At 51.5% G+C, this 14,615-nt stretch overlaps 3 protein-coding genes across 5 annotated transcripts; 1 reads left to right on the top strand and 2 right to left on the bottom strand.

The window, feature by feature from the left end:
• Positions 1 to 2,525: 2,525 nt before the first annotated feature.
• On the top strand, positions 2,526 to 5,695 carry LY6G5C (lymphocyte antigen 6 family member G5C). The gene is made up of 3 exons (XM_049888884.1): positions 2,526 to 2,646; positions 3,893 to 4,057; positions 5,224 to 5,695. Exons 1-3 carry the CDS (start codon positions 2,526 to 2,528, stop codon positions 5,385 to 5,387), a joined length of 450 nt encoding a protein of 149 aa, XP_049744841.1. The 3' UTR covers positions 5,388 to 5,695.
• Positions 5,696 to 7,570: 1,875 nt separating this feature from the next.
• On the bottom strand, positions 7,571 to 10,018 carry LY6G5B (lymphocyte antigen 6 family member G5B). The gene is given in 5 exon segments (XM_049869182.1): positions 7,571 to 7,683; positions 8,193 to 8,225; positions 8,228 to 8,620; positions 8,912 to 9,046; positions 9,189 to 10,018. Coding segments are annotated over 5 exon segments (732 nt in total). The 5' UTR covers positions 9,247 to 10,018.
• Positions 10,019 to 10,122: 104 nt separating this feature from the next.
• CSNK2B (casein kinase 2 beta) lies at positions 10,123 to 14,509 on the bottom strand. 3 transcript variants are annotated; one of them, XM_049888851.1, is made up of 7 exons: positions 14,391 to 14,509; positions 13,492 to 13,574; positions 12,700 to 12,802; positions 12,010 to 12,125; positions 11,482 to 11,581; positions 11,152 to 11,341; positions 10,123 to 10,358 (listed from the first exon to the last, which is right to left on the bottom strand). In XM_049888851.1, exons 2-7 carry the CDS (start codon positions 13,561 to 13,563, stop codon positions 10,268 to 10,270), a joined length of 672 nt encoding a protein of 223 aa, XP_049744808.1. In that variant the 5' UTR covers positions 13,564 to 13,574; positions 14,391 to 14,509; the 3' UTR covers positions 10,123 to 10,267. The 3 variants fall into 3 exon arrangements, with proteins under 3 accessions (XP_049744808.1, XP_049744820.1, XP_049744814.1); XM_049888863.1 differs by having other exon boundaries at positions 11,482 to 11,557; XM_049888857.1 differs by lacking the exon at positions 14,391 to 14,509 and adding an exon at positions 14,020 to 14,211.
• Between the last annotated feature and the right edge of the window lie 106 nt (positions 14,510 to 14,615).

Genomic DNA, 14,615 nt, shown 5'->3' with positions numbered 1-14,615 from the left:
CAATCAATCAGCAAGCCATAAGGGCTCCTTCAGGAGTCTAGTCCTTAGCACTTTTTCAATTCATTTATATTCGGGTTAAAGACCTCTCTCTATATCCTATCCAGACAGCAGTCCAGGGCCTCGCTCCTCAACAGAGGAAGCTGGTTCTCCCCTAGGGAAGACTTTCTCTAGCCCCGCCCCTCTGGCCCTGCTGCATTTCCCTAGTTATAGGGTCTATTCTCAGATCCCCCACCTCCTTTACTTCGTTACTAGGCCGATTACCCTTAGGTATCCCTTGTCCCGAAGGGGGGCATCTGGCGTGGACATTGTCTCCGCTGCTGTCACCAGGGCGACTATTACAATGCCCAGCCTCTTCACCCCAGGAACGCCTTGATAGAGCCCATCACCCCGCAAGGAACTCTCAGGGCTCTGAGAAGAGTCCTGCACACTGGCCGCGCCCTGCCTTATGGACTGGAGGAGAGACCGAAACAAGTGTGGGATTAAGGACTCTGAGGTCACGCCTCTCCAAAGAAGGCAGTGTCCGCGCCAGGCCCCGCCCATCCCCGAAATACTAGCGGCGTCTACACAACCGTGACCCTCGGGGCCCACGGTCGTCGCAGTAGCTCCACAGCCTGTCCTCCTGGACCTCCCAGGGCGACCCCTCCCATAGCTGCCTAGTCCTTGCCCTTTAGTTGTGGCCATATTCGCAAAAGGGGTTCGGAGGGCGATGTGAGGGCCCCTCTGTGTACCTTTGCCCTCTTTGCGTCAAGCTCCTGCTCTCTAATTCCTTTTGTCTATCATTCTGTCCACTCATTCATTCAACAGACATTTGTGCTTCTCCCCAGTTTTCCATTACTGACTTTCCTTTAACACAATTTATGGATTCATGTATTTCAGAATGAGGGGGTTAGGAGGAGAAGGTTCCTGGATGACTCAAACGGCTTGCAGCTGGTTGCTAACCTAAGTATTGGCGGTTTGAACCCACTCAACAGCTCCGCGGAAGAAAGGTCTGGTTAAAGATTACAGCCAAGAAAACCCTTTGGAGCAGCCCTACTCTTAACACGTGAGGGCACCACCAGTCCGAATGAACTAACTGGCAACAGGTTTGAGGTTTTTGACGTAGTGGCGTGCGTTTTCCGCTCGTTTTCTTCCCATCCATCTTTTTTTGGCGTTTGTCTCTTTCTTCGCATATTCCCCACCACACCCCCGAAACCGGATAATTCTTGAGTAGCCTGGGGCCCTAGCAGGGAACCCGACTGCAGGGCCCCGCCCAGAAACTCCAGCCGGGAAATAGGGACAAGTGGTGTCGTTCCTGGACGCCGAGGGCTTCACTGCCTATCAGTCCTTAAAGTAAAAACCCTGAGTCTCGCACAGAACGTACTAAGGCTCCAGGAGAGGAAACGAGCGGGGCCTCTGGGGGCCGCCCACTGCGGCTCATTGGTTGCAGCACTATTCTCTGGAATCTCAGCCTGGAACGGACGGCCGCGCCACAGCGCCACCTTGCGGAGCAGCCGCGCCGTGCTCTGGTATCCACTGGGGCCGGACGTCTGGATACTGAGGCTGGATTGGCGCTTCCCAGGTTTCGGAAACACCGCCTGGCCGAGAGCTGAGCTTGGGCAGTACCGCCCCCGCGTCCTCAGAGGAGGTCTGAGGTGCAGTCAGGCGCGGAGAGCGAACACGCCGTGCCGGAGCTCGTGGGCGCCGGAGATCAGACCCATGAACCCGCAGCTTGAGAGGGGCGAGAGAAAGAGTGGGGAGAAGGCGCTGGTTTACCGGAACCCCAAAGGGGGACCAGGCACCGGGGCTGAGGAGGGGGTTACTCGAGACCCGTTTAAGTCCTCGCTTTTGTATTTCTGACAGTGCCAGGCTTTCACATCTTGTAAGATGGTACCACCAACCACCCCCTTATGCAAGCCTGTCGGCCTTCCCTCTCCCCACATCCAGTCTGACACCAAATCTGTCCAGTGTTTCTTCTAAATATACCTCGGATTCATCCGCTTCTCAGCTTCCACACCGCCTTTCTGCTAGGCCAGGCCGCCACCTTGTGACTGAACGCAGGAATAGCTTCCTAACTGGTTTCCCTGCCTCCACTCTTCCAGTGTGCAGCCACAGCGATTTTTACAATCAGCACTCTGATCATGTTACTTCTCCGCTGAAATCTCTTTAGTCAGTGATTTCCCTGCCCAGATGCTCCCAGGGAACCACTCCGTCCTTCCCTCACCACTCCTTGTTGATTTGTCCTCACCACTAGACTGTATACCCTGTAAGGGCAGGGACTTCGTGCACCGTTGTGTTCCCAGCTCCTGATTCAGTGATTCAGTGAATGTCTGTTGAATTAATAGAAAGTCCCCCTCTCATTTCCCTTTGCTGGGCTCTTGCCCCTGAGCCAGGATGTTAGACCATCAGACTGCCTGTGGGTGAGGACGCCTTGTGCCTCTGACGGTTCTGGCACTGATTCCACCCTAAAGTGGTGTTGCCACTCTCCTTCCTCTTGGCCAATTGCTGTTCCACCAATATAAGCCCAAACTAGGGGCTAGTGGGCAGTCATGCATTTCATGGCAGGCTGTGCAGGTAGCCGGAGTCTTGGGCTCCTGGGTCTCCGCAGCACCTCCCAAGGCCTATGCATGGTGCTCTTATTAGTGCTGGTAATGAAGAGCTTGGTGTTTGGTAAGTGACTTTGAGGGATCAGAGGGGTCTCCTGGCCTGCTAAATGGGGACATCCACAAACACCAAGTGACTGGGTGCATCTGCCCAGGACGCTCAGGTAAATCCAGGCAGGAGGGAAGATGGGATAGGAGGAAGTGGTAGGCAAATGCCTGGGGACTGATAATGAACTAGTGGTCACCCTGAGAGAGATTTTTAGTGACCGACCAGGGCTGGTCACTTAACAGCAGTGACCTGAATGGAGATGCTAAAGGGATCCTCTTCAAATCTGAAGGCAGACACAGAATAGAGAGGGTTGGAGAACATGGCAAATGATGGAAACAGGATCCACAGAGTAGAATAAGGCCTAATCCAGAATGACGGCTTCCTCAATTGGCTGCAAAGCACAATCTGTGTTCAAACAGGATCCAAAATGTTTGTTCAGCAGCTGCCTGACACCAAGGGCTCTGAGTCTGGGTCTGGGGACACCTTAACGTTATGTGGCCTGGGCCTGGGACCAGAGGAAAAAGAATATGTATACGCATGCAGTTTGGGGAGGGCAAGTGGAGAATGGGGGTTTTGGTAGACAGAGTTTAAGATGAGTCTGTCCAGTGATAAAACCACCAAAAACAAAGAATGTGGCCCTGGGCTGCTTGAAGTTTCCTGTCTACTGGAAGAGATTCTTCCTGCCCTCTGATACATTCTTGTTTTCACTTCTGAACATAACAGATTAAGAAAGCATGTTCAAGGGAGAGTGACCAGGATGGTGGGGGACTGAGAAGCCAATTCACAGTGGAAGAACTGTGCTAACAGGGTTGCTTCAAAATGGAATGGGATGCCTCAGACTAACCTTTGAATTTAGAGGCTTACAGAGTGCTGGGCACATGTTAGCCCCTCAAATACACGTTGAATGAATGAATTCAATTTTGGGCCCTGGGTAGGGTGAGGCGTAGTGATGATAAGTCTGTGTGGAATGAAGGGATGAGAGGATTTGAGGTCTGGCCCAGGACTTCCCCTATCACTAGTGCCTGCAGCCTCTACCAGCGAGTGAATGAGTGAACATATTCCTCTTTTCTGTAGAAGAGGACCAAAAACCAAAGAGATTTCAGTGAGGAATAAAGCTTTGGATGGAAGGTTAAACCAGATGACTTTAAAGAATTGATGGTTTTATGGTTTTGCTGAGATGGGGAGGTGAGGAAGGAATAGTGGGGTCCACTAGCCTGCAACTGGGTAGGCAGAGGCTTGGGGTCAGTGCTCCCCTGTGTTCTAGGTAAGTTTGCTGTCAATCGGGAAGCTTCGCCTCCACTTCAGCTCCCCAAATATCTGCGCTGTTATCGATGCCTCTTTGAGACCAAGGAGTTGGGGTGCCTTCTGGGTTCTGACACCTGCCTTGCTCCACGTGGCGGCAGCTGCATCACACTCCACATAAAGAACAGTAAGCTGTTTTCTCTCATTGGGGACCCAGCTCTCTCCCAAACTGAGCCTCCCCTGGCCTCTTAAACTGCACCCCAAGTCTCATTTCCACCACCCTAAGATACTGTTCCGTCACAGCCTCTCTTTCCTTTCCTTAAGAGACACTTCCTGTCTCCATTTCTGCTCCCCCCTTTCCTCCCTGAGGCTCAGCTAATTGACTTCCAGCCTCCTCACCATGCTGAGCCTTCAAGAGTACCCTCGAGATCTCAATATCCACTGGCCTTTCCTCAGGCTTCTTGCTCCCCTATCTGACTGCAGTAGTTACTATCAGCCTCGTTCTTCCCCTACATCTTTGACTGCATATAAAAGGAAAGTCTCCTTCTCCCTTCTGTCTCCAGTCTACCCAGCTCCGATGCATGAGCCACACATAGCCACTTTTTTTGGTTTAATTATCCTTCCGGGATCTTTTGTGTACATCCAACCTATGCAAATATGCTGCTTACTCCTTTTTCTGCCTCTACTTCCTGCCCAAACAGTAGTATACCATTGTGAACAATGTTCTGCACTTGTTTATTAAACATAACAGTTTGTAAACACCTTCTTTGCTGCGTTGACCTGCTGCAGCGTACTCCATGGCGTGGCCATATCAGAGCTGGTTTATCCATCCCATCTGTGAGGGACATTGGAGCTGTTTCTAATTTTTCACACTCCGCATCAAGGCAGTAGTGAACGACCCTGAACTACTTAGGACATGGGAACAAAGATTTTTTTTTCCCCTCTAAGATATCTTTCTGGAAACAGATAATCATATTATTCTCCTACGTTGGACCTATAAAACAAATGACAAACTCTTCCTGTCAGCAATCCCACCTCCAATACATTTTTACAACTTTTTCTTACATGGTCCCTCAGTGCTGGTTCTCCCCACTTTGCTCACAGTCCTAACTCAGTCCCTTCTTAACCACTGCTGTATTTCTCTGACCCCCTCCCCCAGCCTTCTGTGGGAAACTTCTGCCAAGTTCCATGGCTGGTGACTCACTGAGCACTCCCTACCCCAGCCTGATTCTAGAAGTCACTTTAATTTTTGGCCCAGGGCAGGGTGTGGGGGATGTGGAGTGAAGGGATGAGGGGGTTTGGGGCCTTGCCCATGGACCTCCCTATCACTGGCACCTGTGGCCCCTCCCCCAGGCAGTAGTACTGACATCATGGTGAGTGACTGCCGCCGCAAGGAACAGATGAGTGACTGCTCATATACTCGAACTTCTCCGGTGTTTGGCTTCTGGATATACTCTCGATGCTGCTTCCTGGATTTCTGCAATGACCCTCAGAGCAGAGCCATCTATAATCCTTAGAACGACTGCAGAGACCTCTGGAGGAAAATGCCACGTTTCCAGTCACCCTCCCAACTTCCACCTGGGCTCAACAGGGACAATTCCAGCCCCTCCCTCCAGTTCTCCCTGCCTCCCTTGAGTCACCTGACCCCAACCCTAGCTCTCTTCCTCTTGGTGGCCACCTCTCAACACCCCTCTGCCCCTCCCCAAAGCTCCCTCTCCAGAATTTTCTGGAGTTTTCCCATCAGAGCCTCACAATCTGACATCTTTCCTGTTGACTTCCTCCCCCTCTCCCTCCAAGCCCCCAGATGCTCCTCCAAAATAAATTGGTGTGCAAACTGTTCGGTGTATGTACCTCTTCCAGGGAAAGGGATGCTGAGGGAGGTGGTCCTGCCTGACTGCCCCATCATGGCTCCTAGCCCGGCTGAGCTCTGCTCCGGCCCTGCCTGAGTGTCTCCAAGTCAGCTCTAAGCTGAAAAAGATGGAGATGAACTGGACGTCTTTCTATGGTGAAGGCCAAAGTAGCAGTGGGCATCCTCGGAAGAGCGTTATGGGCAGTGCTGGTGAGAGTGGAGCTAAGAGAGGGCCAGGCCCAGGGAGGAAGCTGCTCTGTGGAGGAGATACTCGGCCAGAATCCTGACCACTCTGATCCCAAGGTCTGGCTTCCCTCTTCAAGGACCTTGGCAAGGTCCTCCCTAATTTGGGATCTTAGCTTCTGAGGCTGTCTTCCAGTTTGATCTGCTAGAGTTATATGAGCCTGGTCTTCCTCTTTTACTAAAGTTGAGGTCGTGGGGAAAGGTGGGCCCAGAAAGAGGGGGAAACACTGAGGAGCTGTACCTCCAACTGCCTCATGACCTCACTACAGTCGGTTTTGGTGCCTCCTGCCAAAGCATAGGCCATCAAGGGGCCATGAAGATTAACCTAAACTGTGTGCAAAACGTTGTGTGGCTAAAAAGTATATGCTGTATGATTCCATTTATATCAAGTACACAAACTGGCAAAACTCATCTAAGTTGCTGCCAAGTCAGCACAGTGGTTACCCTCGAGTTAAGTGCCTGGGAGGGGCGTGAAGGCAGCTTCAAATGCTGGTAAAGGCCTTTGTCATGATTTGGGGGCAGGTTGAACAGGTGTGTGCATGTCATAAAAATCCGTCTTAGGCTATGCGCAAGCTCCTTTATGCTGTCAAAGTTTAAACGGGACAAAAATTGTGCATTTGTCTCTAGGGCATGTGTATTTTTCAGGGGGTGAAGGTCCCAAACTTCCACTTGGTATGCCAACTTTAAGAGCTTACATTCACTGAGCACTTACTTTGTGCCAGGCCCCAGGTAAGCACATTCAAGTGCATTCTCTCAATTCTGTAAGGCAGTCTCCACTTTACAGCTGACGAAAGTGAGGCTCAGACCAGTTTACCCCCGTGGCACAGGTGGGCCTGGGCCTCTCAGCCACAGAGCTGCGCTGCTTTTTAGAAAAAGGCTTTATAATCCCATCACCAGGGTGAGGCTTGTGGGCGGGTGGGTGGAGGGTGGACAACTTGCTGTATTCACCTGCGAGTGCCAGTGCCTGGCCTGGGTCCGAGCAGTGTGTCCAGGGTTGACTGAATGTACAGGAAAGGCTGAGTTATGAGTACTCGTTACCACTTTCTGTATGCTTGCAATTTCTCAAAAACAAACGTATTAAAAGAACAAATGAAAGATCCAACTACTGCAGCCCCGGCTGTGTGCCCTGCATCTTCCTCCTTCAACTCCCACAGATGGGGTGCTGGGTAGTAGGATCCCAGAGACAAACTGAGGACAGGCAGGAGCGCTCAGATCCCAAAGCACCAGGTGATGCTGGGATGTGGGCTTAGATCCTTTGGTTTGTTCCTGAGTCTTCCTGGTTTAAAGGGAACTTTTTTCCTCCTCTCTTAGGTGGAAAAACCTGGCATTCTCTGGGTTTAACTTTCTAGGTTTCATAGGGTTATGTTTAAGGCTGGGAGGAGCTACAGGCTCCATGCTTTGATCTCTAGCTGAACAATGGGTGGGATAGATGTGGACCCTTTGGTGCAATTTGTGAGAAAGCCACAAAGGCCAAGTGGAGTGGGCAGGGCTCTGTAGTACTGCTTGAATCCCACATTGAACTCTCTTTAACCTGCCCACACTCCTTAGCCTAGCCCACAAACAATGTGACACAGACTTAGCCCAGTCCCGGTTTATTGTGGAGGGAAATCAGGAGACTTGGAGCAGAGTGGAACAGGCCCACTCCTCTCCTTTTCCCGGGCCCCTGTGCAGGTGGGTGATGGGACTCAGTGAGGGTGAAGTGGGGCTGAGGAGGCCAGAGGCTGTGATAAGAGATATTGGAGGGTGGGCGGTGGACCAGGGCAGGGGTGGAGGTGGTGGAGATGGGTCAGGTAGGGATATCAGACTGCCAAGTCAGAAGTCAGCACAGAAGTCTACCCCTCATCCTTCTGGCTGCAAGTTCAGCCTGGCACCTGGTCTTAGAGACAAGCACAGGACAGGGGATCTGGAGCCAGATTTGAATGGAGGTGGCAGATGACCAGATTGAGAGTGGATTGGCAAGATAAGGGGTGATGATGGAACTCAGATGGTGGGAGAAGAACGAAAGAAACTGCTGCACCTTTCTCAGGTCAGCCTAGGCAGAATCCACACTTGAGATTCTATTCTAGCAGGAAGAAAGTGCCCACTAGCTTCAGAGGAGATTAAACCAAAGCTATACAAATATTGGAGATACAAAAGAGAGAGGCCCAAGAAATCACAGTGACCAAATAATGTGGGTGTTTCCAGAGAGGACAGTGCAGGACTGGGGGTATTAGTGGAGAGTCGCTAAAACAGGTTGGATTCTGGGAGGGGTAAGGTGTCAAGGTCCAGCCCGGGGAAGAACCAAAAGTCCTGACTTGTTGAGAAACAGGTATGTGTGACGCAGGTCAGCAATGGACAAGCCCAGGCTAAGGGGCAGAGTGGCCAGAAGGTCCAGGCCTTCAGGCTCCATCCCAGCATGGAAACTGGGCAGGGGCAGGGAGAGGTTCAGGGCTTGGTAGAACCGTTGGCTCTGGAACTTAGACAGGGGCAGGGCCAGGAGCCTGTGAGGGGGTTCAGACGGGGGGCTCTGGAGCTGGGGGCTGGACCAGGAGTTGCAGTAATCATACTGGCAACACTGGGCCTGATACCAGTACTTCAAGAAGTAGGTACTACGTTGTTCTCGGCAGTGGTAGGAATTGTATTGTCCACAGGCTCGGATGATAAAGCGAGGCTTTAGATCTGAAGGAGAGGGGATAGTCAGTAACCCTTGCTGCCTCCCATAGTCCCCAAACATGGCACTCTGACCACTGACTCTCCCCATCCCCCAGCCAGAAGTGACTTCCATCCCAGTCTCCTTCAGAAGGTTCCAGAAAAAATAGCTCAGCTAGCTCCCCAAAATCTCAGGCCTCTCTTTCCGAGATCCTTCTCTCTTCTTCCTGGACCCCAGACCCAAGAAGGGCCCAACTATGTGAAGGGGAAACCAAACCCGGGTCTGTTCCACCCACTTCCCATTCCTGGAACTTGACTCACCATAATAGATGGTGATCACCATGCATGGGGACAAGCTGTTGATCGTGCACTTCTCTGAGCCCGAAATGCAACCTACAGCAGGGTCTTCTAGGAGGCAGAAGTGGCAGGTTCGAACTTCAGGAACAGGAACAGAAGCTGGGGAAGCAGAAGATAGGAGGGGTGGGAATCTTGGCTCGCTCCCCAGTTCCCCGGCCCTGCAGGGAACCCAGGCATCCAGCCCCACCCTGTTCCTGAACTCATGGTCACCCCTTCCTCCCTGCCCCTGGGCCCCACTTACCCTTTTCTGCTGAGAAGCCCACCATGACCAGCATGCCTGTAAGCATGTGGACCCTCATTATGGAATTCTGGAGAGGGGCAATCCCTGAGGGGTACCCTGAATCCCCACTTTCCTATGACCACACGCCTTGATTCTGAGCTGGAGGTAGTTCTGATAGGCAATCTGACCAGGAAGGGCTATAAGCGCAGAGCTATATTCCTGCCCAGGGCAGGATCCTGGGCTGCAAGGGGAAGTTATCAACCTGGCAGGAGGGACAACATGTCCTCACCCACGAGGTCTGGTTCCTGAGTGTGGGAGTAGTGGCCCAGACAGAGGTAATACTTGGGCCCTACCTGGGCTCTTTACTCAACTATTTTTGTTCTGCGTGGCCCCCAAAGCCCTATCCCTCACCTCGAGGGTCCATGAACTAGGATGTCCATCTCTGGGACAACCTGCTCTCTACCCCACACAAAGGGCCAGACCAAAGCTGCCGGAACAACCTTTGACCAGCAACCCCGCATCTCCATCTTTCTGAGACACGCTCACACTCTCTCTCTCTCACACACACACACACACACTCACACCGAGCAGCAATTCTGGACTTTATTCCTCCTCTCTCCAACTCTTACAGTTCTCTTGATTTTAGGACTTTCCTTTAAAACCAAAACTGAAAGACAATGCTGTTGATGACATCCCTTTCAGTATGAATAGACAATCACAGATAGCCCCCCAAAAAACAAATATTTTTCTAATCTTTGAAACCTGATTTTTCTCTGGGTCTTTTCCTTGTGAACTTGCACTTTACACCCAGCCCTAGGAGTTATGTTCTGTTCTCCACTAAAAACATCAGCCAAATCCACAGGGCACAAATCTGATTTCCAACTTGGGGAGGGTGGGCCCCGAGGGCTCCCAGAGCTACCCTCCCATCCCCAACCCCAAGCATCAGCAGACCGGCTCATGGCCTTTTCTTCCACTTTATTTGATATCCCCACCACAATAATGACTCCTTTAATTTAAACTAAAAACCACAGAGGATTCCTGAAAGGGTGGCAGCAAAGGAACAGGGGTGTAAAAGACTGAGGAACAGGTAGGCTAAGGAATCAGCGAATCGTCTTGACCGGGCTCTTGAAGTTGCTGGCAGCTTGGAGCTGCAGCTGGTAGGCCATCGGGTGGATCTTGAAACCATAGAGCCTGGGCCGGGGAGAGATCAGAGAGGTAGTGGGATGAGTGGGTTACATTCCTGCCTCCCCACCCCTCTGCCTCCGTGGGCTTCCTCAAAGCTTAAGGGCAGTAGTTCCCAAAACTCTTTACTCAAGAATACTTGGAAATGTATGTTAAACATCAATTAAAACTCAAATTCTATATCAGTTCTTGTTTCAAGGTAAAACTGAACTTCTCTTTTTCATAGACAGACTTAAATTGATGCCCCAAAAAGATGAATCATATTTATTAATCTGGTAAAAGGCTGAACACCCAAGACAGTGGTAATAATAACCAAAAATCAAATTAGGTGCCATTGAGTTGATTCCATGGTGACTCAAGGTGTGCAGAGCAGAACTGCTCCACAGGGTTTTCAATGGCAGTGGCCTTTTGGAAATAGATTGCTAGGTCTTTCTTCTGAGGCATCTCTGTGTTGGTTTGAACTGCCAACCTTTTGGTTAGGTAAGTGCTTAAGCACTCACGCCACCCAGACACTCCGGTGATGGCAATAACTAAAGTTTAAATATTTTAAGCTCCAAACACTGTTCTAAGCAATTTACCTGTTCAAAGTCACCCTATCAGGATAACACTGCCATCATCCCCATTTCATAAAAAATAAAACAAGCATAAGGCAATTAAATAATTTGCCCAAGGGTACTCAGCAAAAAGAAGCCCTGGCCTGGGGGAACCAGACCTCAAAAAAGGGGATGCCCTGCCTTCCCTTATCTCCAGGGGACCTTGGGTCTTTTCTTTGATCCTTGGTAGCTCTGTCCTTGCTCCCCACCTGGGCACAAACTGGTTGGCGGGCCGCTTGGGCCGGTACTCGGGGTGCACCATGAAGAGCATGTGAGGGAAGCCGGTGCCGAAGTAGGCGCCATCCGTGTGGTGATGCCTCGATGACTTGGGTGTGTACACATCCATGCACTTGGGGCAGTAGAGCTTCACCATGGCCTCGCCTGGGATATCCGACAGGCCTGCGAGACAGCCAGACTCAGCCGACTGGGCACCTTCTAACCTGCACAACTTTCACCCAGGACTTGGGCCCCGACTTGCTAAGTCCCAACACATTCCCAGGGCACCTGCCATATGTCATCTACCACTATCCAATACTCACCAATGGGGAGCATTGGCTGGTTCTCACAGTACACACGGGGACAGTAGCCAAAGTCTCCTTGCTGGTATTTTTCCAACTGAGGTAAATAAAATGGCGAAGACTGGTAGACAGGTGTGAAATGATGCAACCCACATAGTGCTAACTCCCCCCTCAGCCCAACCTATATCACTGTGCCCCTAATCCTTCCACCTCTGTCCAGAGGCCCCTTCCCTAGCCCAGACAGACCCTCAGACTCTGCTGCCTCCTTTCCTCCAGTCAGGCAGGCTGCAAACCAGAGTCATTCACTGTTTGTTCCCCAAGAAAGAGATAGTCTGCAAGAACTTCCCATTCAGGGTCATGTCTCCCTCCTGAAAACAGCCTCCCACAACATGCCCCGAAATCAGGACTCAACTCCCAGGCCCAGATTCTGGGCTTCTTCCCCTCTTCTCAGCTAGACTCCCTGGCAAAGTTGAAATGTATGACTTCTTGCTGCTGGAACCTGTTTCCCTTATTGCCTCAAAAGGAGTCAAGTGGGAGTAGAGTCCTCACCATCTGGGCGATGCCACGGTTGGTGAGGATGTAGCGGGCGTGGATCAATCCATACAGCATCTCAGCTGCCTGCTCAATCAGGTCACTCTGGTTGGGGTTGTCTTCCAACTCTTCATCTGAAACATGGCCCGGCCCAAATGCAACCACTTGCCATTCAGCCTTCCTGAGGGTGCTCCACTCACTCCCAGTGGCTGCTGGCTACTCAATTTGCCCACCACCTATCTCTGAGTCTCACCCCACCCATCACCTGGACATTCAACCCGTAAACCTAGGTTTCTGACCCCTTCCACCAACCCAGGGCAGCTCTGCCTTCCCTCCACACCTCTTCAGCCTCCGTTCTCTTCTCTACCCCTACCTCGCTTCTCAATACATAAATGCAAAGATGTCAACGCAGAAGGTGGAACTCTAGACTGGAAGGTGCAGGGCAGAAGAAACAGGCAGAAAACAAGACACTTGGGGAAAGTGGCATTATGGAATAAAGCCGAATTACAGAATCAGTGAGCACAGGAACAGATGGCAGATGTCACTAAACCAGGCAAGAGCCAGGTGGAGAATCAAAGTGAAGGAAGAGATTTTGGGATAAAGGAGACAAAGAGCCAAAAGAAAATTTAGAAATTCAAGAAACAGGGGAATTGGGATTTTGAGAGGAGGAAAAATCAAAACAAAACAACAACCCTGAAAGTGCCTCACCAGGCTCCAGGTCCAAGATCATGTCAAGGGCTTGTCGATAGTGGGGTACCTGCTCATTGAGCCCTGTGAGGTTGAACTTGTCTTGGATGTAGTCTTCATCCACCTGTCAGGATGTGGAAGTGAAGAAGGAAACCACAAAGAAACTCCAGGCTTTGGCACAGACATGTTGCTCTAACTGATGCCTTGTTCTCAACACAACTGCTTCTGTTCCCGTCATCCCCCACCCCAAACTCAAAAGAGGTACTCACACACTCCCTCTCCTAAAAGCCCTGGCCTTTCTTTTCTAAGGATGTCTCCTCAGATAGACATTCTTTTCAAGTTCCCTATCCGTACTCCTGCACCCCATCTCTAGGAACCAGTTTTGTTCTCTCTTTAAGGATAGCTGGCTCTCTGAGGAAGGTGGAGACTGACAGCTCAGATTCTGAAGGTTACAATCCCTTACGTTAACAGAGAACTTTACACATTACCAAACATTTTAACAGGTAGTATTTCAATTCTCGTAACAGCCACCTGAGACAGGTACTATCAGTACTATTCTAGTGATAACAAAGACATGGATTGACCTTCTCGACATCTTCCTGTCGGAAGATGGAAGGCTTGGGACTTGAGCACCAGTCTTGCCGCTTCACTACAGGTTAATGGGAGGTACTGAGGGGACACTTCCTTGACAAGAGGGAGTTTCCATGGAAGCATCGGAAAAAATTATAAGAAGGCTGAATATGTGTGGGAACGCCTGGGGTCAGAGTCTGTGTGGAGCTGCGCTGGCAAGCAGGGAGACTGAGGAGAACTCACTTCACAGAAGAACTCATTGCCACGGAGCCCACAGAACCAGGAAATCCAGGACACCTCCTCTGAACTGCTCATCTTTACGTCAGCTTGAAAAATAAGGGTGTAAGTAAAGCCGGTGACCCAGAGCTTTCCCTCCCTCCCTCTGTCTCTAGTATCCTCCCTCCTCCCACACTTCACCTTCCAACCACAGAAGAACCTTGGGGTCAGCCTTTCTTAAAGGAGAGCCCTGGTGCTGGAGTGGTTAAGAACTATGGAGAGCTGCTACTGCTAACCAAAAGGTGGCAGTTTGAATCCACCAGCTGTTCCTTGGAAGCCCTATGGAACAGTTCTCCTCTGTCCTATAAAGTCTTCAGTAGTCAGAACTGACTCGATGTCAACGGGGTTTTTTAACGGGGTTTCTTAAAGACTCCCAGACTCCGGAGCACCCCTCTCCAACTCCTTTTATTTACACCTCAGCCCCTTTTCTCTGCAGTTAGAAATCCTGTGCAGTCCACTTGCAAGAAACCAAGAGATGTGACCCACCAGTCCTACCCGCATCCCTGGCTCTCCCGCAAGCCGGGCCCCTCTCCCTTCCGTGTCAACTCCAGCAGGGTCCTCGACTCCGGCTCCCTACCACAGTAGGGCTCTGCAAGTTTCCGGAGCCTTTCCCAAAGGTCCCGAAGTTTATCCTTCCCGGGAAAGAGCCCGGCCCCTCCTTTTCTGACGGCCTGCGGGTGACTGTCAGATCCCTTCCACAGGAGCCCGCACATACCGCAGCCGCCCCCCAGGACACCCCTCCCTCCCTCCCTCCCTCAATGCCGGACCGGGTCACTTCCTTCCCCGCCCCCACATCGAGGCGCAGAGACCCCATGTGCAGCGCCAACGAAGAAGAAGGCTCGGCGCGGCGAGGACCTCAGACTAACCTGCTGGACAGGGGCCGGGAGTGGGGCGGGGAGGGGAGTTGCTGCTTCCAAGCGACAGCTACAACGAAGGCCGTGGACCCGACCGCGGCAGGCGACGCGCGGTGGGGGGAGTGGAAATTGGGGAGGGTGGGGAAAAGAGCAACGCGCAAGCGCCAAAGGTCCGGCACCGCGGTGGACGCCGGGAAATAGAGTCCCCGGTAGGGACAAACTGGCGAAACGAGGGAA

The sequence above is a fragment of the Elephas maximus genome, chromosome 1, assembly GCF_024166365.1.
Source record: "Elephas maximus indicus isolate mEleMax1 chromosome 1, mEleMax1 primary haplotype, whole genome shotgun sequence".
Classification (NCBI taxonomy): domain Eukaryota; kingdom Metazoa; phylum Chordata; class Mammalia; order Proboscidea; family Elephantidae; genus Elephas; species Elephas maximus.
The sequence above is the reverse complement of the archived record's forward strand: the minus strand, read 5'-3'. Positions and strand labels throughout refer to the sequence as shown.

What these genes read in the sequence shown, in the direction of transcription:
- LY6G5C (XM_049888884.1), top strand. Translation starts at nt 2,526, where the DNA reads ATGCATTTCATGGCAGGCTGTGCAGGTAGCCGGAGTCTTGGGCTCCTG. An exon ending in AATGAAGAGCTTGGTGTTTG is followed by an intron (nt 2,647 to 3,892) that starts GTAAGTGACTTT and finishes CCTGTGTTCTAG; the next exon opens with GTAAGTTTGCTGTCAATCGG. An exon ending in CACACTCCACATAAAGAACA is followed by an intron (nt 4,058 to 5,223) that starts GTAAGCTGTTTT and finishes CCCCTCCCCCAG; the next exon opens with GCAGTAGTACTGACATCATG.
- CSNK2B (XM_049888851.1), bottom strand. Translation starts at nt 13,563, where the DNA reads ATGAGCAGTTCAGAGGAGGTGTCCTGGATTTCCTGGTTCTGTGGGCTC. An exon ending in GATCTTGGACCTGGAGCCTG is followed by an intron (nt 12,126 to 12,699) that starts GTGAGGCACTTT and finishes GCCATGTTTCAG; the next exon opens with ATGAAGAGTTGGAAGACAAC. An exon ending in GCCAACCAGTTTGTGCCCAG is followed by an intron (nt 10,359 to 11,151) that starts GTGGGGAGCAAG and finishes TCCCCGGCCCAG; the next exon opens with GCTCTATGGTTTCAAGATCC.